This window comes from Myotis myotis, unplaced genomic scaffold (assembly GCF_014108235.1).
Source record: "Myotis myotis isolate mMyoMyo1 unplaced genomic scaffold, mMyoMyo1.p scaffold_m19_p_5, whole genome shotgun sequence".
Classification (NCBI taxonomy): Eukaryota; Metazoa; Chordata; class Mammalia; order Chiroptera; family Vespertilionidae; genus Myotis; species Myotis myotis.
This window is the reverse complement of record NW_023416357.1, coordinates 107506691-107527849: the sequence shown is the minus strand read 5'-3', so window position 1 is coordinate 107527849 and position 21159 is coordinate 107506691. Positions and strand designations below refer to the sequence as shown.

The 21159-nt window shown below is 56.9% G+C and overlaps 1 protein-coding gene across 1 annotated transcript; it reads right to left on the bottom strand.

The window, feature by feature from the left end:
• Positions 1-8: 8 nt before the first annotated feature.
• On the bottom strand, positions 9-17757 carry ERN2 (endoplasmic reticulum to nucleus signaling 2). The gene is made up of 22 exons (XM_036307718.1): positions 17323-17757; positions 15671-15776; positions 15275-15308; positions 14961-15033; positions 12102-12174; positions 11845-11952; positions 11433-11534; positions 10318-10582; positions 9061-9139; positions 8829-8976; positions 8594-8715; positions 6732-6887; positions 6336-6498; positions 3438-3522; positions 3130-3319; positions 2950-3049; positions 2674-2873; positions 1374-1521; positions 1166-1293; positions 566-689; positions 424-491; positions 9-338 (listed from the first exon to the last, which is right to left on the bottom strand). The coding sequence occupies exons 1-22, from the start codon at positions 17422-17424 to the stop codon at positions 93-95; spliced, it is 2820 nt and encodes a 939-aa protein (XP_036163611.1). The 5' UTR covers positions 17425-17757; the 3' UTR covers positions 9-92.
• Between the last annotated feature and the right edge of the window lie 3402 nt (positions 17758-21159).

Sequence of the window (21159 nt, the reverse complement as noted above, 5' to 3'; positions counted from 1 at the left end):
GTCTGGCACCTGGGCGCGCGGCACATCTTTGCTCCAACATCTATCCCCAGGCTTCCAAGCCTCTGCAGGAATTTTCCCATGTGAGGCCAGCCTCAGCCCAGGCCTGGCTCCTCAGCCGGCCGGCCTCCGCTCCCAGCAGCTGCTGCGCATGGCTCCCTGGTCCCTGGGGCCGGCGGGTAGTAGGGCAAGAAGAGGCTCTCGGAGGCGCAGCTCCTCATGGCCTGGTGCGTGTGGAGCAGCAGCCGCGGGAAGCGGTCTGTGAAGTACTGGACAAAGCTGTCGGGGACCTGGCCCAGCGCCTGCCGGACCTCACCCGGGAGCTCCCTGTAGTGGTGCTTCTGCAGGGTTAGAGCAGGGCCCTGGCTCAGCGGAAGCGGAGACCAAGCCTTCCCAAGAGCCAGGCCCGCCCGAGCCCAGACGCACCTTGTTCCTCATGGCGCGGAGCAGGTCTCGCACCGAGGTCCCCTTATAGGACCGGAACCTTCGCAGATCTGTGGGCGGGGAAGTTGTGGGCTGAGCGGTCCCATTGGGCTCCCCTTCCAGCCCCCTCGTGCCCGGCCTCTACCTGTCTGCAGCGGCACTGTGATGTGCTTGTGCCAGTTGCCCCGGACCACGGCGGAGCCTCCTGCCTCCAGCGCCATCACCAGGGGCCCCTGTTCGGACTCTTTCTCCAGCCAGTCACTGACGTCCTACGGCCCCATAGAGCTCCTGAGCCTGTGACCAGCTTCCGAGGCCTCAAGGCCAGGAGCCCGCCTCCTGTTGTCCCACCAGGTCGTTAGCAGCCCAGGGGTGGGTGCTGTTCTCCATCTCACAGAGCAAGCCGGCTCGGGGGCAGGGTGCTTTGCTCAGGGTCTTGCTGATGGAATGGGCTACCTGGACACAGGTTCACCACGAGTGGCCACTGCGGCTGAAAGGAGCAGGTGTGCTCGCTCTCACAAGGGGCGGCTTGCGGGGTAGGGGGTGGGAGGAGTTGGGGGCGGTGACGAGTGGACTGGAGCGCCAAGATGGCAACGGTTAGGAGTCTGCTCCGTCTTGGTTTAGGCAAGGAGCCGGGCTGCCCAGTACAGGTAGACAAGTCCCTTTTCTCTTAGCCAATCTGGCCTCCCCTTTCTTGTTGCTCAGGACCCACACTTGGGACTTGCTACCCAGTTCCGTTCCCCCTGACCTGGAAGAACTGGAGCTGCTTGGCTCTGCTCCAGAAGAAGGGGTGGGCCAGCACCTGCTGAGCAGAGGGGCGCGCCTGCGGCCGGGGGCTCAGCATGCCCGCCACCAGGCTCCGGGCAGCCACCTTGTCTGCGGGGGAAGGGGTGGCTTTAGGCCCCCAGCCTCATGCCCTGCTTCCTCCCTTCTTTGCTGGGTCAGGTCCCTCTCACCATGGGCCTCTTCCTCCAGGTGAGCCAGACAGGGAGCGCCTGCAAGGATGTTTGCCTGGCGATAAAGACTCTCTCCAAAGGGGTGGCTGCCGTTGGAAAGCACGTAGTAGAACACGCAGCCTGCAGAGAAGATGTCCACCGCGCTGGTCTGGCCGGAGGAAGGGGCGTAAGGAGGAAGTCCGCCCGGAGTCTGCGGGGCTACCTCTCCCAGGGGTGTCTGGCTCAGAGAACTCAGGGATGCCTCTGAGAGGCAGCCCCTTATCCCTAGGTCCCTCCCCTCTGCACCATTGAAGGCCCATGGTCTTCACCCCAATCTTTGCCCCTACTGAGCTTCTAGCTTGGGTTTCTGGACGCCATTCCCGCACATGTAGCAGGGAGCATCAGGAAGGGAAGCCGCCAGGCGTGTGGCAGGAGGCAGCGGTGAGGACAGATGGGGGGGCCTGTCCACAGCCGCCTGGCACTAAGCTCTGCCGGTTGCACCCAGGGCACTCGGGCGGCACAGCTTTCACTTCCCAAGAGGCTCCAGAGCTCCAGAGGTTTATGTGCAACTTCCCGAAAGTGAAAGCGTTGGCCACTAATTAAAAAGCGAAAGGACCTGACAGGCTCCTAGCCGTGCCTTTGTCCTTGGGCTGCAGGTGGCCCCTTCTAGCTTTCTCTAGACGTCAGGCGTGGGAGCAGCTTTGCCCAGCGACTGTCCTTTTGTGCCGCTGTCATCTATGCCCATGACTGTTGCTTCCACACACACAAACCTGGGGCCCCAAACTCACATGTCTGTAGGGTCAGACACTGCTTCGACTATTCGCTCATCTGATGTTCCCAGCCCTCCACCCAGCGCTTCTCTACGCTGCTGCATGTGAAGACCCTGGCCTTGCCCCAGCGGATCAGGCTGGGGTCACTGGATATGGGGCCTGGCAGCTGACTTTTTTAAGTTGCCCGGTGATTCTGCAGCACAGTGGAGAGGTAAAGCCATTTCAGCTCAGGGTTCTTAACCTCGGCACTATTGACACTCTGGGCCTGATAACTTTTATGGGGCGTGGTCAAAGGATATTTAGCAGCATCCTTGGTCTTTACCCACCAGATGCCAGTAACACCCCCCTACCCACCACGTGTGGTCACCAAAAATATCTCCAGACATTACCCAGGGCCCCCTGGGTGGTGGAATAGTCCCTGGTTGAGAATCACTGCTCTAGGTAGGAAAGGATGAATGAGCCCACTTTACAATGAAGGAGCAAGTTCCAGCTCACACAGTGTGATGTGCAGCCTGGGCAGGAGGCCCTGGGCCAGGTGATGGAGGACTCACCGGGCTGTCGGGGGGCGGGAGCTGCAGGAGCTCAGGTGCCATCCAGCCCTCTGTGCCGGGGACACCTGAGCGCAGGCTGAAGCTACGGCGGCCGGCTGCCAGCTTCTTGCACAGGCCGAAGTCGGAGAGGACCACCCTGCCTCGGCCCTGGCCCTCGGGCCCCGTGATGAGCACGTTGGTTGGCTTCAGGTCCCGGTGCACTGTGAGAGCGGGAGGCAGCTGAGCGCAGGTGGGGAAGGCAGGGTGGGAGATGGGGATCGAGGGGTGGGTGGGTACCTATGTGTAGAGAATGCAGGTGGGCCAGGCCAGACATGAGGTGCTGCAGCGCTGTCTCCGGCTCCAGGCCCCAGCAGTCCAGCTCTGGGTTATCCACGTACTAAGGAGCAGCAAGGGCAAGGTCACTGCAGCCCAGGCCCCTCCGGCCCTCACCCACACCGCCCTGCACTCCAGCCTCACCTCCTGCAAGGAGGCAGGGCAGAGCTCCAGGGCGATGTAGTAGAACTGGGGTCCCCGCTCTGTACAGAAGTAGCGCAGCACGTTGGGGTGCCGGTCTGACTCTTGCAGGAGCTGGACCTCCCGCTGCACCAGGCCAAAGCATTCACGAAGGAGTCGCTTGACAGCCACTGCCCGCCCCTCAAACTGTCCCCTGGTAGGTGGGGGAATGGAGGTTCAGAGAGGGCAAAGGGTAGGACAGCTCTCCAAGGGACGATGTGGGAAGGGCTGTGAGAGCCACGTCTCCAGCCTGGCTCCTGGCTGCCACTCACCGGAAAACGAAAGTCCCGCCTGCCCCGCGGCCCAGCACATCCTTGGGGTTAAAGGAGATCTTCCCCACCACAGTGAGCTGCTCAGCTAGGGGAGAGGAGGGCGGGGTCTCAGGGAGCCACCACTGCCCACCCCAGCCCTGCTCTGCCTTCCCCTTTGTTCCCCCTTCCACGCCCAGCCTGGTGCCAGACTGCGCAGGCCCAGTGCCTGGTGCTGCACGCACTGTGAGTGTGCTTGGACAAGTCACCTCACTGTGTGCCCTTGGTTTTCTCATCTGCAAAGCAGTGCAGACCAGCACCTGCTCTGCAATGTGCACGGTCCGCAGCTCTCCCTGTTCCCTTCCATGCGGCGGCTCTGCTCCTTGGCCGGCTGGCCTACACGTGGGCCTGAGTGTGCAGCCCTCCTTCAGCTTCCAGCCTGCGCACCTGCTTCCCTTCCGCTCTGAACCTCTGCTGGTGCTGTGGGTGCCACCTGGACTCTCCGCCCCACCACCCCGGCTCTCTCGGGGAATTCCATCTTATCCTGGGGCCAGAGCTTAACCATCTCTTTGAGGGCACTCACTCTTCCCCACACCTGCGGCGTGCCCCCTCTGTGCTCACCCAGCCCCCCATGTGTCACACTGCCTGGCAGCTGCCGTCGCTCTAGGCTCTGCCTAGCAGTCATGAGAATGCCAAAGTAAAGAGTTTCTAGGCACTTTAAGCAAGAGAAGTGACAGAATCATTGTTTTCTAAACATATATATTAGAGGAGAATCAGTATCACATACAGACTGTTTCCACTGAGTCATAACAGGCTCCCTCTGGGTGTTTATGTTCTTAGATGCTTGTCCTGAATTACTGCGATCACTTGGATTATTTTTATAGTGGGTAAAAAAATTAGGTGTTTTATAGAACAAGGTGTCCTGGCTGAGCCAGGGCTGGGGTTCCGCATCCTCTCCTCTCCGCCTCCGAGGATGCCTGGTAATACTGATGTGTAAGGACTTGAGAGGACGCCTGGGAGGGGTGAACATCCTGTCAGTGACGGGGCCTAGTGGGCGGTGGTGGTGAGAGCAACTGGAGGACAGTACGGAGGGACGACAGGGCCATTTGATGGGAACCACCTGGGGTGTCTGGGGAAAGACTCTGCTCAGGTCCGAAGGGCCGAGGAGATGAGTGTGTCGGGGTGCGGTGAACCTACCCAGAGCCTGTAAGGTGACAGGAGCTGCAGCTCAGGGCTCAGCGGGGGGACCTCCTAAAAGAGGTGGCCCCTGAGGAAGGGTAGCTGTTCCCTCTCCGCAGAGGAAGCTGAACATGTAGGTATAAGTTGGGAGCAGCACCGAGCATTTAGCCGCGTGGTGGGTGGACTTCAGCCTGAGTATAGGCTCCAAGGCTGTGGTTTGATCCGTGACCAGGAGGTGCCAGTAGCAGTTTATGCAAAGGACCGAAGAACAGCCCAGCCCAGAGCCAAAGAAGAAGCAGCCTGAACTAGATCAATGAAAGCATGGGGGAGGCCCAAGGGGCAGCCCGTGTGCCAGAGGAGGCTTGAAGGGATTGTTCATAGGAGTAAATAGAGAAAAAAAGAATGTTTAGAAAATAAAAAGCTCTAAAGAGCAGAAATGGTATCAAATGGTATCTAGGTAATTTACTGTCACTGTTACCAAACATGACATTGTTTTAGCACACATATTAATACCATCACTTCTGTATAATTGAAATGTTTTTTTAGCCCTAGCTGGTTTGGCTCAGTGGATAGAGCATTGGCCTGTGGACTGAAGGGTTCTGGGTTCGATTCCAGTCAAGGGCACATGCCCAGATTGTGGGATCAATCCCTAGCAGGGGGCCAATCAATGATTCTTTCTCATCATTGATGTTTCTATCTTTCCCTCTCCCTTCCTCTATGAAATCAATAAAAATATATTTTAAAAAACAAAATGTTTGCCCTAACTGGTTTGGCTCAGTGGATAGGGTGTCGGCCTGCGGACTGAAGGGTCCCAGGTTTGATTCCTTGAGGTTCGATTCCGGTCAAGGGCATGTACCTTGGTTGCGGTCACATCCCCAGTGGGGGGTGTGCAGGAGGCAGCTGATCAATGTTTCTCTTTCATCGATGTTTCTGACTCTCTATCCCTCTCCCTTCCTCTCTGTAAAAAATCAATTAAAAAATGGTTTTTTTAAAGAATAGTTTTTTTATTGATTTTTAGAGAGAGAGGAAGGGAGGGGGGGGAGAGAGAGAGAGAGAGAGAGAGAAAGAGAAACATCGATTGGCTGCCTCCTGCATGGCCCTTAACCGGAGATTGAGCCACAACCCCGGCATGTGCCCTGACTGGGAATTGAACGGACAATCTTTTGGTGCACAGGACGATGCTCCAACCAACTGAACCACCTGGCCAGGGCTGAGGATATGTTTTTATTGATTTGAAAGAAGGAGAGATACAGGGGAGAGAGAGAGAGAGAGAGAGAGAGAGAGAGAGAGAGAGAGAGAGAGAGAGAGAGATATCAGCTACCTCCTGTACAAACCCCGCTGGGGATTGAAACCAGAATCTAGTATGTCCCCTGACTGGGAATTGGACCCGCAACCTTTCGGTGCAAGGGACAACACTCTAACCAACTGAGCCACCCGGCCAGGGCACCTCTGTGTGATGTAATAATGATGGTGGTGATCTCTTCCAATGAGGTGATGTAACTAGGTGTTATCATTTCCATGTGACAGATGGTGTTGGCTCCACACCCAGTTCTGTCTGACCCAGAATCTTCGACGATAACAAAAAAGAACGGCAGACCTTTGTAGAGTGCTCAACTACGTAGCAGGCACTATTCAACATATCTCCTTAACTCATTCAGGCTCAGCTACTCCACTAGTGGCTTCTAACAAGCCGACTTTCTTTTCTCTGTCCTTGACCTGCCCTTTCCTGTCACTTAAGCTCACCTTCAGGGTCTTCAAGTGGCTGGGTTTGCTCAGAGGGGCTTTGCAGCCTCTTCTGGTCCTGTGGGGTGGTCCCTGGGAGCTGGGGCAGAGCACCCGGTGAGGTGGGAGGGGGGCCCGCAGGTGCCAGGAGGGCCTGCTGCTGCTTCTCCGCCAGCTGCTGCTGCTGAAACACAGGCCTAGGAGGGCTCAGCCCTGGTTAGGCCCTGTCCGTGGGGGGCCCAGTAGCTGTGCCCGAGACGCCCTGCACCGGACCATGAACATAGACAGCACAGGGGCTTGGGTGCCACTGGGAGGAAGGCAGGGAGCAGAATCGGAGCTGCTGAGTGTCTTGGAAAGGAGGGCAGACGGCTCCCTCGGCTACCCTATGGCAGACCTGAGGTTGGGTGACAGGCTTACCTGCTTCATTAAGAAGAGAATCCACCCTCCCAGGAGGACTGCAGTAAGGCTGGCCACCAGCAGGTCTTGGGGTCCCAGTCCTAGATACAAGTCTGGGGTGTTCTCTTCAGGGTGCAGCTCCAGGTCCCAAAGTTCCTCCCTACTCAGACTCAGGAGCTGGGAACACACGGGCTTTCGCTCAGCACCTGCTCTCACGGGGGAACCCTTCACCCTTCGTCACCAGTACAGGGCTGGGTTTACTTTAAGGGTCAGTGGGCGAGTAGCCCGCCTGCTGGGGGACAGAGCGCTCTCCGTGGTGCTGAAGAGGCAGCGATGAGAGCCCGCATGGTGCGGAGAGGGCGCTCTCCGTGGTGCTGAAGCATCAGGGTGCCCCAGGAGGCTGGGCTTCCAAACCCAGCTGGTGACCAGCATCTCCCGGGGTGTCACTAAAAAATACTTTTTGAGGAAACACAAAAAATGTAGGTATCCATCTCCAGAGATTCTTTTTCTCCCCAGAGATTCTTAATTCATGGGGCTGGAGTGGGCATTCAGTGATTCTAATGAGCAACCAGATTTGAGAATTATTGTTCCAGATCATGGCTGTTCCTTCTTTTAAAATTTTTTTAAAAAATTGATTTCATAGCCCGGCTGGCGTGGCTCAGTGGTTGAGCGTCCACCTATGAACCAAGAGTTCGCTGGTTTGATCCCAGTCAGGGCACATGCCCGAGTTGTGGGCTTGATCCCCAGTGGGGGGAGTGCAAGAGGCAGCCGATCAATGATTCTCATCATTGATGTTTCTCTTTCTCTCTCCCTCTCCCTTCCTCTTTGAAACCAATAAAAAATAAAAATAAAGTGATTTCATAGAGGAAGGGAGAGGGAGAGAGAGAGAGAGAGATAGAAACATCAATGATGAGAGAGAATCATTAATTGGCTGCCTCCTGCAGGCCCCACACTGGAAATCAAGTCCCCAACCCAGACATGTGCCCCGACCAGGAATCGAACCTTGATCTTGTTCATAGGTCGCCACTCAACCACTGAGCCACGCTGGCCGGGCATGGCTGTTCCTTCTAACCTTGAACTACTAGTGATTCTTGTCCAATTCTCTCCTAGGAGAGAATGTTTTTATAGTTTTTCTGTTTTAATTTTCTCACTAGATAACCATTTTGTAACTTTTACACTGAAGAAGAGTAAAGAAAACTGTGACCCATGTTTCACAGTTTAGATGACCAATATCTTTTTGACACATATAAGAGCAAAAATAGTTTTCCTTTTGGGAAATTGTGTGAGGTCTTGGGGTCCCAGTCCTAGATACAAGTCTGGGGTGTTCTCTTCAGGGTGCAGCTCCAGGTCCCAAAGTTCCTCCCTACTCAGACTCAGGAGCTGGGAACACACGGGCTTTCGCTCAGCACCTGCTCTCACGGGGGAACCCTTCACCCTTCATCACCAGTACAGGGCTGGGTTTACTTTAAGGGGCAGTGGGTGAGTAGCCCGCCTGCTGGGGGACAGAGCGCTCCAAATGTTAATCATAGAAGGCCGAGAAAAATGTCCTATAGCTGCCCACTCACCTGCCAGTCTCCCTCCATCCCTCTGCCCTTTCATGTATTTATTTTTTTAGGTTAATCCTCACCCGAGGGTATTTTTCCATTTATTTTTAGGAAGAGTGGAAGGGAGGGGGACAGACAGAGAGAGAAAAACATAGATGTGAGAGAGACACCTTGATTGGTTGCCTCCGGCACATGCCCTGACTGGGGTCTGGGATCAAACCTGCAACCGAGTTACGTGCCCTTGACTGGAATTGAACCTGGGACCCTTCAGTCCGTGGGCTAACGCTCTATCCACTGAGTCAAACCAGCCAGGCTGCCCTCTGCCCTTTTAGCACTGACCTCCAATAAGAGGGCTGGGGCCTGCATGCTCCTAGAAGGTCTAGTTTCAGCAGTTCTACTCCCTGGGGTGGGATGGACTCTCAGCATCGTGGTGTGCAGGACTGGGGGTGGCTCGTGGTGTCCTAAAGGGCAGGGGAAAGTCCAGGGGCTGAAGGTGACCTCTGTCTTCCAGATCAGAAGCCAGGATCACATCCTTATTCGTCATCTATTCCAAATTTGAGCTAGGGAATCTCACCAATGAGCAGCCACTGGCTAGGGAGGGCCACACTGCCGGAGGGGTATCTGACAGCCGTACTAGGTGAGCCCTCTCGCTCTCCTGAGACTTGAAGTGTCACCTCATCTGTGGTGGGGCCATCCATGGAGGCCAGGGTCAGTCCACGAGGCTATGGCAGAAGATGGAGAGTCATGAGTGAGGGGGCTCTCCTGCTCCATCCCCTCTTTCCAGCCCCTCGGAGACCCCTTCTCACCACCAAGGCCACCCCTGTGTGAACCAGTGCTTTGGAAACATAGAAGCCAGCGTCATCCTTCCCTATATACAGCGTCATCCTAGTGGGGGAGAGCAGGAGAGGGATGAGTAGTGGTTGTGGCTGTTTCCGTTGCACCATGTTCTTGTATTGTCCCCTCCCACATCAGTTCTGGTCTTAGCCATGTGACTTGCTTTGGACAATGAGACTATCGCAAATGTGGTACAAGTAGAGGCTTCAGAAGTGCTTGTCTAATGGGGCTTGTCCTCTCGTGTTGCTCTTTGGAACCCCAAGACCACCATGGAGGAAGCCCAGGCTAGCCTGATGAGGTCAGAGAGACCTTATCTGACACCCTCTAGGCAATAGTCCATCAACTATGAGAGGGGGTAGTGAGACCATCCCCGGGCATCCACTCAGCCAAGCCACCAGCTGACCGCACACATGAACTAAACCCTCCCAGACTCGAAAACCAGCCAGCTGACTCACAGAATCTTAAAAAATAAATGTTTGTTGTTTCGAAGCCGCCCCCCCGCCTTTTCCTATTTATCCTTTAGGTTCTATTTAGATGCCCTTTCCTCCAGGACGTGTCCCACCACTCCCTCCTGCCCCCGTCTCAATGTAGGTGCTCTTTCCGTGCATGCCCAAGGCAAACGTATTCTCTTATCCCACCCTTTGGCATCCCACAATTGCCTCTTTACACACCTGTCTCCTCTACTAGACTCTAAGATTTCTGTAGGGAGGAACACTGACAGCATTACTACCCTCCCAGAGCCTAACAAGTGACTGGTACACAGTAAGTGCTCAATTAATATCTGCAGAACAAACTGAATGAGAGGATAATCCTTGATTTTCCCAGCCTGTCTCTTGGCTCCCTAAAATGGGGACTCTAAGGCTCTGAGTGCTTTGAGGCAGGGTGACAGTTAGCCTCAAACAGCCAATAAGGTGCAGCACCTGCCAAGCAGAACAGATGCCCGCTGTGGCACTGGAGTGGAGACCTGAGGCCCCTCCTTGGCCAGATGTGACCCTGTCACTTGCTGAACAGTGGGAGCTCTCTTGGGGGGTCCTGGAACACACAAGGGGTGGTGAGGGCACTAGTTATTTATTAATAGCCAAACTGGCTGGTCAATAGCCAGCTTGAAATATTGTGACCCCTAGTTCAACTGTACTGGTGTGTCATGGCCAGACATCACGCCTGCCCATTGGGCCTGGGCTACAGTCCTTCCAGGGGGTCCTCCCCAGGCCCCAGGCAGGAGCACCTACAGCAGCTGGATGCCCAAGACCGAGAAGGGGGTGGCTATGTTCTGGGGGCGGGAGGCAGGCAGGCGGATGTGGCCCCAGCGGAGGGCTAGGAAGTGCAGGGTGTCCCGCGCCAGGGTGAGATGGGGTAGCTGGTGCAGGCTGTCCTGGTGCCAGGTGTAGATGCCCATCACAGGCACGCCCAAGTCTTGTGTCCACAGCACTGCCCCGCTTCCTGGGTCCACAGTTAGCAGCAGGCCCATCCCACAGGATGCCAGGTGGCTCATGTCTGCCAAGAAAGATGGAGGTGTGACCAGGGAGCTCTGACAGGAGGTACCTCAGAGCATCCTGGGGTGGGGAGCTGCTCTGGGGCTGGGCCATCAGGAGGGTCACTCAGGTGTGGAGCTCAGATGAGATCACCTGGAGGGCTGCAGGACATGGAAGGTCAGTCAGTTCACTGGGGGCACTTTGATCCTTGGGGTCAACTGGGAGCTGTGTAGGATGTAGGGGTCAGTCAAGGTCTTCTGAAGGTGACTCATGTTGCTTGGCAGGGATCACTTAGGATGTGGAGCATCAGTCACTCATGCTCTATGTGATGACCACCTGGGATGAGTATCAGGGTGACCTGGGTATCACTTAGAGTGTGAAGGAGGTCAGCCAGGGCCCTGGGGGTGCCACTTGCGATGTGTCATTGTTATCATCTCTCATGTGAAGTGATGGAGTCAGGGAACCAGGGGATGCCAAGGGGCACCGGTGAGGTAAATCAGGAAGTCTGGTAGGACAGTCATAATATCAAGGAGGTGGTCAGGGTTATCGGGGAAAGGTCACTCAGGGTCGCCTTTCAGGGGTCACTCAACACTGGGGGTCACTCAGGGCGCTTGGGGACTGCTCAGGATGTGTGGGTTGCTTGGAGTCACCCAGGATGTAGGGAGACCTGGTGTGGCTCACGGGGAGCATGGAGGAGTGACGATGTCAGGGCTGCTCAGGTACAGGAGGGTCCTGCTGCATGTTGAGGGGGTCATTCTGTATGTGGGGTCCCTGAAGTTGTCAAATGGGTAAAAATGTGGTGAGCTTGGTCACGGATGCCACTCAGGGATCCCTGAGTTGGGGACACTGCTCCAGAGAAAGGCGGCACTCACATTTCCCAGGGGAGCCGTCCAGGGGGGGCGCTGAGTAGCGGCGGTAGGTGGTGTTCCAGCGCTGGCCGGGGGCCTGGGGGTCCTGCATGGTGACCGTGTACTCTGAGGATGCCCCGAAGCAAGGTTACCAGGCATGCCCACCTGATGCTCCTCCCATGCCCACCTCGGCAGGTCTCATCTTGTGGGGGTGGGGCTTCTGAGCACCCAGCCTGGGGTGGAGGCGGGGGCGTGGGAGGAACATCCTGGTCTATCGTGGTTACTGCTCTATCTCCAGTTCTTTGTTCAATGAAATATTTGTTGACTGACAAATTGACAGACTGGCCCAACTCAACTTGCATAGCAATTGCCAGGCCTGGACAGAGCAAAGGAGGGGGCTGCCCGGGGCTGGGGGAGCAGCTGGGGCCTGACTCACGCGTGCGGCCGATGTAGAGGCGGGGCGTAGAGGTGCCTTCTGTGGTCAGTGTCATCTGTGTCTCCCCTGACTCCGGGTCCACCACAAACCAGGCATCCTGCTTTCGGCCTGTGGAGGTGGAAAGCGTGCCAGCCCTCAAGATGGCCCGGGAGAGGGTGTGCAGCCTGTTCCTCCTGGGCCCAGCTGGCCCGTCAGGACCTAGGTCCCGTCCCTGCGCTGGGCCTGGCCCCACAGGCTGGGGCTGGAGAGGCGCTTACCCGTGTAGAAGACGCCATCGGAGCTGCGGCATGGGGAAGCGTGGACCAGCTCGGGGATGGTGAACGGCAGTTTCTGAGGAGAGGGAAACATTCCAGGGAGGAGTAAGAGCAGAAAAACTCACCCAACCTATCCATGAGGTAGTTGTTATTGTCTCCATTTTCCGGAGAGGCTAAGTAGCTGGGCTATGCCTTTGAGAAGCCGGGGAACGGTTGTAGATTTCAGGACACCGAGAGACGCGACAACCACATGGGCCGGGGACCCTGGGCCAGGAAACAGCGAGGGACACCACTGAGACACTTCACAGAGTCAACATGCGCTGCGAATAGGCAATGCTATGCGCCATGGCTAACCTTCCTGGCTTCAGTCATCTACACGCAGGCTGCGTGGGAAAGAGGCCTTGTTCTCAGAAATACACAACGACGCTTTAGAAGTAAAGGGCATAGTGCCTGCAACTCGCTCTTGAAAGGTTCGGAAAAAGACATTTTATATGAAAAAAAAAGTAATATTCTCAGCATTTTATCTATTAATCTATCATCTACCGAGAGAGAACAATAAAGCAAATGTGATGTTAAAAATCAATGAATCTGGGTGAAGGGAATAAAGAATTTCTTTGTACTATTCTTGCATTTTTCCTATATTTGAAATTATATCAAAATGAAAAGCTACACACACAGAAAGAGCTCAAAACTGCATGTACAGAGCTGTTGCCAGACGTATCCCAGGGACACAGTCCTGAGGGAAGAGAATTGGGGCTCCTGGGGATAGAGGGCCACCGACAAGAGGCCCTCACCACCTGGACGGGTAAGGCCCATGTTCCTGAAAGGAACTGAGGGCACCTATTGTGGATGCGGGAAGTTCATTCATTCATTCACTCATTCATTCATTCACTCACTCACTCATTCATTCATTCATTCATTCAAGCCACATGATGTCAGGCTACGGTAGCCCCTCAAGCCACTTGAGTCTCCAGGATGGTACAATGTGCAGACACCAACTCCCCTAGTAAGCGAGAAAGACAAGAGAGAGGGCACTGTGAGATGAGGCTGGAGAAGTGAGAAGTGAACGTGTGGTGGATGAATTTGGAGAAGTGAGAGGTGAGCGTGTGGTGGATGAATTTGGAGAAGTGAGCCTGTGGTGGATGAGGCTGGAGGAGTGAGAGGCAGGCGTGTGGTGGATGAGGCTGGAGGAGTGAGAGGCGGGCGTGTGCGGGCCAAGGCTGAAGGAGTGAGAGGTGAGCGTGTGGTGGATGAGGCTGGAGGAGTGAGAGGCGGGCGTGTGCGGGCCAAGGCTGAAGGAGTGAGAGGTGAGCGTGTGGTGGATGAGGCTGGAGGAGTGAGAGGCGGGCGTGTGGTGGATGAGGCTGGAGGAGTGAGAGGCGGGCGTGTGTGGGACAAGGCTGGAGGAGTGAGAGGCGGGCGTGTGCGGGATGATGCTGGAGGAGTGAGAGGTGAGCGTGTGCGGGATGAGGCTGGAGGAGTGAGAGGTGAGCGTGTGCGCGATGAGGCTGAGAAGTGAGAGGTGAGCGTGTGCGCGATGAGGCTGGAGGAGTGAGAGGTGAGCGTGTGCGCGATGAGGCTGGAGGAGTGAGAGGTGAGCGTGTGCGGGATGAGGCTGAGGAGTGAGAGGTGAGCGTGTGCGGGATGAGGCTGGAGGAGTGAGAGGTGAGCGTGTGAGGGATGAGGCTGAGAAGTGAGAGGTGAGCGTGTGCGGGATGAGGCTGGAGGAGTGAGAGGTGAGCGTGTGAGGGATGAGGCTGAGAAGTGAGAGGTGAGCGTGTGCGCGATGAGGCTGGAGGAGTGAGAGGTGAGCGTGTGCGGGATGAGGCTGGAGGAGTGAGAGGTGAGCGTGTGAGGGATGAGGCTGAGAAGTGAGAGGTGAGCGTGTGCGGGATGAGGCTGGAGGAGTGAGAGGTGAGCGTGTGAGGGATGAGGCTGAGAAGTGAGAGGTGAGCGTGTGCGCGATGAGGCTGGAGGAGTGAGAGGTGAGCGTGTGCGGGATGAGGCTGGAGGAGTGAGAGGTGAGCGTGTGAGGGATGAGGCTGAGAAGTGAGAGGTGAGCGTGTGCGGGATGAGGCTGGAGGAGTGAGAGGTGAGCGTGTGCGGGATGAGGCTGGAGGAGTGAGAGGTGAGCGTGTGAGGGATGAGGCTGAGAAGTGAGAGGTGAGCGTGTGCGGGATGAGGCTGGAGGAGTGAGAGGTGAGCGTGTGCGGGATGAGGCTGAGAAGTGAGAGGTGAGCGTGTGAGGGATGAGGCTGAGAAGTGAGAGGTGAGCGTGTGCGCGATGAGGCTGGAGGAGTGAGAGGTGAGCGTGTGCGGGATGAGGCTGGAGGAGTGAGAGGTGAGCGTGTGCGGGCCGAGGCTGGAGGAGTGAGAGGTGAGCGTGTGCGGGATGAGGCTGGAGGAGTGAGAGGTGAGCGTGTGCGGGATGAGGCTGAGAAGTGAGAGGTGAGCGTGTGCGCGATGAGGCTGGAGGAGTGAGAGGTGAGCGTGTGCGGGATGAGGCTGGAGGAGTGAGAGGTGAGCGTGTGCGGGATGAGGCTGGAGGAGTGAGAGGTGAGCGTGTGCGCGATGAGGCTGGAGGAGTGAGAGGTGAGCGTGTGCGGGATGAGGCTGAGAAGTGAGAGGTGAGCGTGTGCGGGATGAGGCTGGAGGAGTGAGAGGTGGTGTGTGCACGATGAGGCTGAGAAGTGAGAGGTGAGCGTGTGCGGGATGAGGCTGTACAGCCTCCCCATTACGTGCCGAGCCCTGGCATCCTCTGCAGAACACTCAGATTCTGGCCAGACTGTTCCCCTGCCCCCTCAGTGCTCTGCCTAACAGAAGGCCGGGGCCTCCCACCTCCAAGCACGGAAGGACACACACCATCAATCCCTGTTGTTTCTGGGTCCCCAAGGTGTACAGGCTGCCATCAGAGGGGTCCGAGAGAAAGGCCGTTCTGTGAGCAGAGAGGAATGGGGTGGGGGGGTTGGAGGCACGTGTCCTGGTTTCACAAAGGCGCCCTTTCCCTCCAACTTCGTAGCGAGTAGGAGCCACCCTTGCAGGATGCACCACAGAGCGCTGGGCCCAGTGCTCCCTTATGTCTATCATGCACCCCCACCCCATCCACACCCCCTCCAGACACCAGGGCTCCCCCATATCCCAGGTGCCCCTCCTTAAAAGGCCGCAGGTTCACTTACTCTGTGACGTACGTTGGTCCTTGGATGATGGGATCTGAGGGGAGGCACGGGGAGCGTGAGTTGCCCCCTCGGACTCCCACCAACAATCACAGCTCCTACTCGCTGGGCGCTTACCGAGTGCCAGGCCCCAACCCAAGCACGTGCCCTACGGCTACTGTAATCTCCCCGGGAGCTCTGCGAGGGAGGGCCATTACCCTTGGCTTCATTCTACAGTGAGGACCTTGATGTTCAGAGAGGCAGAGTGACTGCCCCAAGGCCACACAGCTGCTAAGTGGCGAAGCTGCCGGCAGACACTGGCTCGTGGGGTTCTAGACCCCATGTTCTCACCCTCTGTGCCACAGTGACACCACTCTAACCCGGGGTCCAAGGAGGAAGGAGTGACCGCCCCTTGCTCACCATCCCTCAGTGTCCACTTCAAGTCCCCAGTCTGCTTGCTTAGTGCGTGGAGACTTCCATCCAGGGTGGACACGAGCAGGAGGCTCTCCGGCCTGAGGGTCTGGACCTGCAGTGGGAAACAAAGCCACCTCCTCTGAGAGGCCTGGGACCATCCCATGCTCTTGCCCCAGGCAAGGCTGGCTGTGACTCCCTGGTCCCCTGAAGACAGAGAGAGAAGGAAGGACGACTGGGGAAGCTGTTGGCTCCACCCATTGATCTCCTTGACCCTAGAGAGGGACTCATTACAGTGAAGCTGGAGCCGGAGCCACAGCCCAGACCTCCCAGCTCCCACTGTGTCCAAAGTGCCTCCCCTCTGCCCACCCAGTTCCTTCTGGTTTCCCAAAGAAGACTGAAGGCCTTTACATCAAAAGGCACTGCCGCTGGTCTGTAGGCCCTGGGAGACCAGGTTGCTATTCTCACCTTCGTGCAGATGAGGGAGAGGCTCAGGAAGGCAAGGCAATGAGCCACGCAGGCAGCTAATGGCAGGACTGGCACTTGAACCACCATCTCGGAGATCCCAGCACTGATCTCTTTCTCGGCCACACTGCCTCTCTGAGGACGGCCCCTTCCTTCTGCCTCCCCAGGCAGCTCAGGCTTTGGGTGCCAGGCTGCACACCCCCCCACCCAAATGGAGACTAGGGTGCTGGAGGAGGGGGGGGGGCTGGAGCTGCCCTTCCACCTGGCCCCTGCTGGGCCAGCTCACTGCTCTCGCCCCTCCTTGAACAAACAGGGTGAGGCCGAGCTCCGGCAGCAACCCTAACATCCGGGTGGCGGTGGCCGGGCCACCCCTGCAGAGCCACGTCCGCTCCAGGCCCCTGGGTTTGGTGGGGAATCAGGAAGCTGCCAGCCCTCTGGTCTGCCCACCGACGTGGAGACTGCAGGCCCCTGGCTCACAGAGGACTTCTGTTTGATCGTAATCGCATTTGAAATTAGTTTTTAAATTAACTGCCAATGAATATATTGGAAAGATTTTACTTAAAATCCGGATCTCTGGTTTTTCTTATTTTTCTGGAAACATCAGATCTCAGCGCACTGGGCTCGCATTCCCACTTGGCAACCATGGGGTGGACTCAGCCAGCGCTGCGCACGGGGTGCCCTCTGACTGGGATCCGTGACCTGTCGAGGGGGCTCCAGGCCGGACAGCTCAGCCCTGGCGACGCCCGCCCCCCTCTCCGCCACGGGATCTGGGCTGGGCCTTCTGCCTTCGAGGCATTTCTGTGAGCCCCCCCACCCCAGGCCACACCTGGCTCCCCGGTTCTCAGCCCGGCCTTCGGGGCCAGGGAGGCACTTTGTGACCCCGTATTTGGCTGCAACACCGGGCACGTGGGCGCGTTTCTTAGGAGACCTGACGCTGACCATTTCCCCAGGCACCGGGGGCCCCAGGGGTTGGGGGAGGCCCTGCAGTCCGCACCGGAGCTGCGGGAGGCGGGGTGTTGGGTCCCCCCGCGCCCTTCCACCCGGCAACGCCCCCGAACGGAGAGGATTTCACTCTCAGGGACCCACTGGGGTCACCGGGCCGAGAAGGGCGAGGCGCCCTGCTGCCCCGCCGCACCGGCCCCCGCGCCCCCCGCGCCCACGGACCTGACCCGGAGGCGGCGTCGGCCCCTTCTCACCTGCAGCGCCGGCGTCCCCAGCAGCGCCGCCAGCGGGAGCCAGAGCCGGAGCCCGAGCCCGAGCCCCAGCCGCCCGCCCGCCCCGCGGGCCGCGCTCGCCATAGCCGCGCAGCAGCGCCGCCGGCCTCTTGGCGCCTCCGGGCGACAGCGCGGCCGCTCAGCCCCGAGACTCCGCCCCGGGCCGGGCCAGCTGGTGCGCGGAGGCTGGGCGCAGCCCCTTCCACCGCCCTTGGCGCACACCCGCCGGCATCCCGGCCGCTCCGAGGGCCAGCGCGGGCTCCCGGGGAGAGGCAGCCCCTGGCGGGCACGGCCGAGCGCTGCACACGCGGCACCAGCTCATCCGACCCCCGCGGGGCCACCGAGCAAACGCCGGGGCTCAGAGCTGGAGGTCGGGGCCGCGGGCGGCCCTCGGGGCTGTGCCCTCGAGGGCGTGGCTTCTGCAGAGGGGATGCCGGGTCGGCTGGGACGGACGCCGGCCCTCATTCAGCCAGTGTCTGTCCCGCCAGCCGGGACCGGGCGCCACGGAGCTGCCTCGGCAGAACGGCGGGTCCTCCGCCGCGGGTGCTGCACAGACGGCCTCGCACGCCGGCCCCGCAGCGCCGCCTCGCGGCCGCACACCTGCCGGCGGGTCCAGGCGGTCCCAGGGCCCATTCAGCTCTCAGTTTGCCTGCCGCAGGTCTCCTTCATCTCGTATAGAATCCTTGCCGAGCCCTGACCGGTTTGGCTCAGTGGATAGAGCGTCGGCCTGCGGACTGAAGGGTCCCGGGTTCGATTCCGGTCAAGGGCATGTACCTTGGTTGCGGGCACATCCCCAGTAGGAGGTGTGCAGGAGGCAGCTGATCCATGTTTCTAACTCTCTATCCCTCTCCCTCTCCCTCTCTGTAAAAAAAATCAATAAAATTTAAAAAAATCCTTGCCGATTTGAGGACCAGAAGCCTGGCTCTGCCACCTTCTTCTCGCCCCCCCCCCCTTCTTCTCGCACCGCCCTCCTCCTTGGTCCGTCGCTCCTTGGTCCGTCGTCAGTGGCTTCTCAGGACGGGCAGTGGACTCCCCAGGACAGCCGGCCCCTTTTGGGGGACAGTGCCTCTCTAGTGACCTAACCCCCCACCCAGACCTCCTCACGGCTCCGAATGGCTTTGCCTCAGTAGCCTTCCCACCCACGCAGCTGCCACCCCTTCGTCCTCCCTAGACCCGGCCCCTGACCTAAACGACAGGACTTCAGCCCCCGTCTCTCGCGCAGCCTTCCAGCCCCTCCTGGTCCTTGTCCAGCCCAGACCTCCCAAGTGACCACCTGGCCAGCAGCATCGTCTCAAGCTGGGTTTCCTAGAAGCAGAGCCAGGGGACTTGGAGGGAAGTGGGAGAGGAGAAGAAGCGGGAGGCTGGGGCTGGGCCGGAGGCTACCTTTAGCCTGCTCCCACGGGGCGTCCCGCAGGCAGCCTTGGGTTCCGGGGTCGCCAGCCGGGGCTGCTGGCCTCTCCCAGGTCTGGGCATGATCGCCCAGGCGAGGCAGCGTCCACCGGCTGAGCCCTTAGTAACCACGCTCCGCAGTTGGGGGCGGGGCCGGGGTCTCTACAGGGGACGAGGCAGTCAGCATGTGTCTGCTATGATGGGTGATCTCAGTTTCCTTGCTCAGCCTCCAGCCCAACTAAATCCTGTTCCGGGAAAGATGCTACCGACCATCTTTTTTGTTCCTATTCCGGAGCCTGCCGACCGGGGCACCCACTGATCCTTCACCTGTCCTCTGCTCAGCACCCCCTCTTCATGTTCATGTTGCTGCTTCCAAACTCATGACAACACTCACATGCTCTCCTACATTATTTACCTGTTATTATCTTAAAATATATATTTTTATTGATTTCAGTGAGAAAGGGAGGAGGAGAGAGAGATAGAAACATCAATGATGCGAAAGAATCATTTTTGGTTGCCTCCTACATCGCCCTTCTCCCCCCCCCCCCCCCCATTGAGTCTGAAACCTGAGCATGTGCCCTGACTGGGAATCGACCCCTGACCTCCTGGTTCATAGGACAACGCTCAATCACTGAGCCACATCCTCTGGGCTGTCTTTTAGTTTTGTGGGTAGTTTTTTTTTTTTTTTTTTTTTTTTAAAAATTTTTTTTATTTATTTTAGAGAGAGGAAGGGAGAAGAGAGAGAGAAATATTGATGAGAGAGAAATATCGATCCACTGCCTCCTACACCCCCACTAATGGAGATTGAGCCACTACCCAGGCATGTGCCCTGACGGGGAATCGAACCAGCGACCTCTTGGTGCATGGGATGAGGTTCAACCAACTGAGCCTCACTGGCCGGGCTTGTGGGTATTTTCTTACACAACACAAAAGATGCTAAGTGTCTGGTTGGCCATTCAACCAATCAAAGCATAATATGTTAATGATATGCTAAGGTCACTCAACTGCTCGCTATGATGTGCACTGACCACCAGGAGGCAGACACTCTGACTGGTAGGTTAGCTTGCTGCTGGGGTCTGGCCAATCGGGACTGAGCGAGATGGGCTGGACACGCCCTGGAGCCTTCCCACAGTCCCTCCCCAGCTGGCCAAACTCCCGTGTCTCTCTCCACCCTGATCCTGAATCTGTGGGGTCCCTCAGCCTGGCCTGAGCCCTCTTGCAATCCAGGGTGAGGGATCCCCCCCCCCCCAAGTGCACAAATTTTGTGCGCCGGGCTCTAGTAAAAGCATAATATACTAAGTGTCTCACAGATTGGTCTACCATCCGGTCAATTGCTGGACCAGTTGCTATAATGCGCACTGACCACCAGGTGGCAGATGTTCTGACCAGTAGGTTAGCTTGCTGCTAGGGTCAGGCTGATGGGGACTGGATGAAAGGGCCAGATATGCCCTGGAGCCCTTCTGTGGTCCCTCCCAGGCTGGCTGGCCCCCATTGCCCTGATCAGGACTGTGCGAGATGGCCCCGATTGGCCCCAATTGCAGGCCAGGCTGAGGGATCCTACTCTGCACGAATCCATGCACCGGGCCTCTAGTATAGAAAATAAAAAACATTAGAAGGGCTAAAGATACCATAAATAAACAGAAGATAAAGATTAACACATACACACTGCTTGTATAAATTGACAAGAAAAAGACAACCTCCAAATATGCAAAGGCTATGAGTAGGCAGTTACATTAGAACCACTTTAACCATTCAAAAATGCGTTCAAAATCACTAGCAGTCAGAGAAATGGTTAAACAAAAATTTTGAAAAGTAACAAGTATTTAAAAAGTAACATATCACATTATGCCCATAAATTTGAAAACATTAAAAAGAAGGCTGCAGTGATGGCAGGGTGCTGATAATTGTTGAAGCTGACTTGTGAGGATTTGGGGGCTCATCGTACTATTTTTTTTTAAAGAAGAGATATTTTTTATTTTTTTAAAATATATTTTATTGAGCCCTGGTCGTTGTAGCTCTGTGGTTGAGCGTCAACCCATGAACCAGGAGGTCATGGTTTGATTCCTGGTCAGGGCACATGCCCCAGTTGCAGGCGTGTCGATTGAAGATTCTCTCTCATCATTGATGTTTCTATCTCTCTCTCCCTCTCCTTTCCTCTCTCTGAAATAAAAAACATACTTAAAATATATATATATTTTTTTATTGATTTTTTACAGAGAGGAATTGAACCTGGGACCCTTGAGTCTGCAGGCTGACTCTCTATCCACTGAGCCAAACTGGTTAGGGCTCATCATACTATTTTATCTACTTGCAAATGCGTAGGAATGTCCACAATAAACAGGAAAAGACCCTCAAGCCACGCCTACTGCCGCCAGGGCTTGGTGAGGAGCACACTGTCATGTGGGGCTGGCGGAAATGTAAATTTTCACA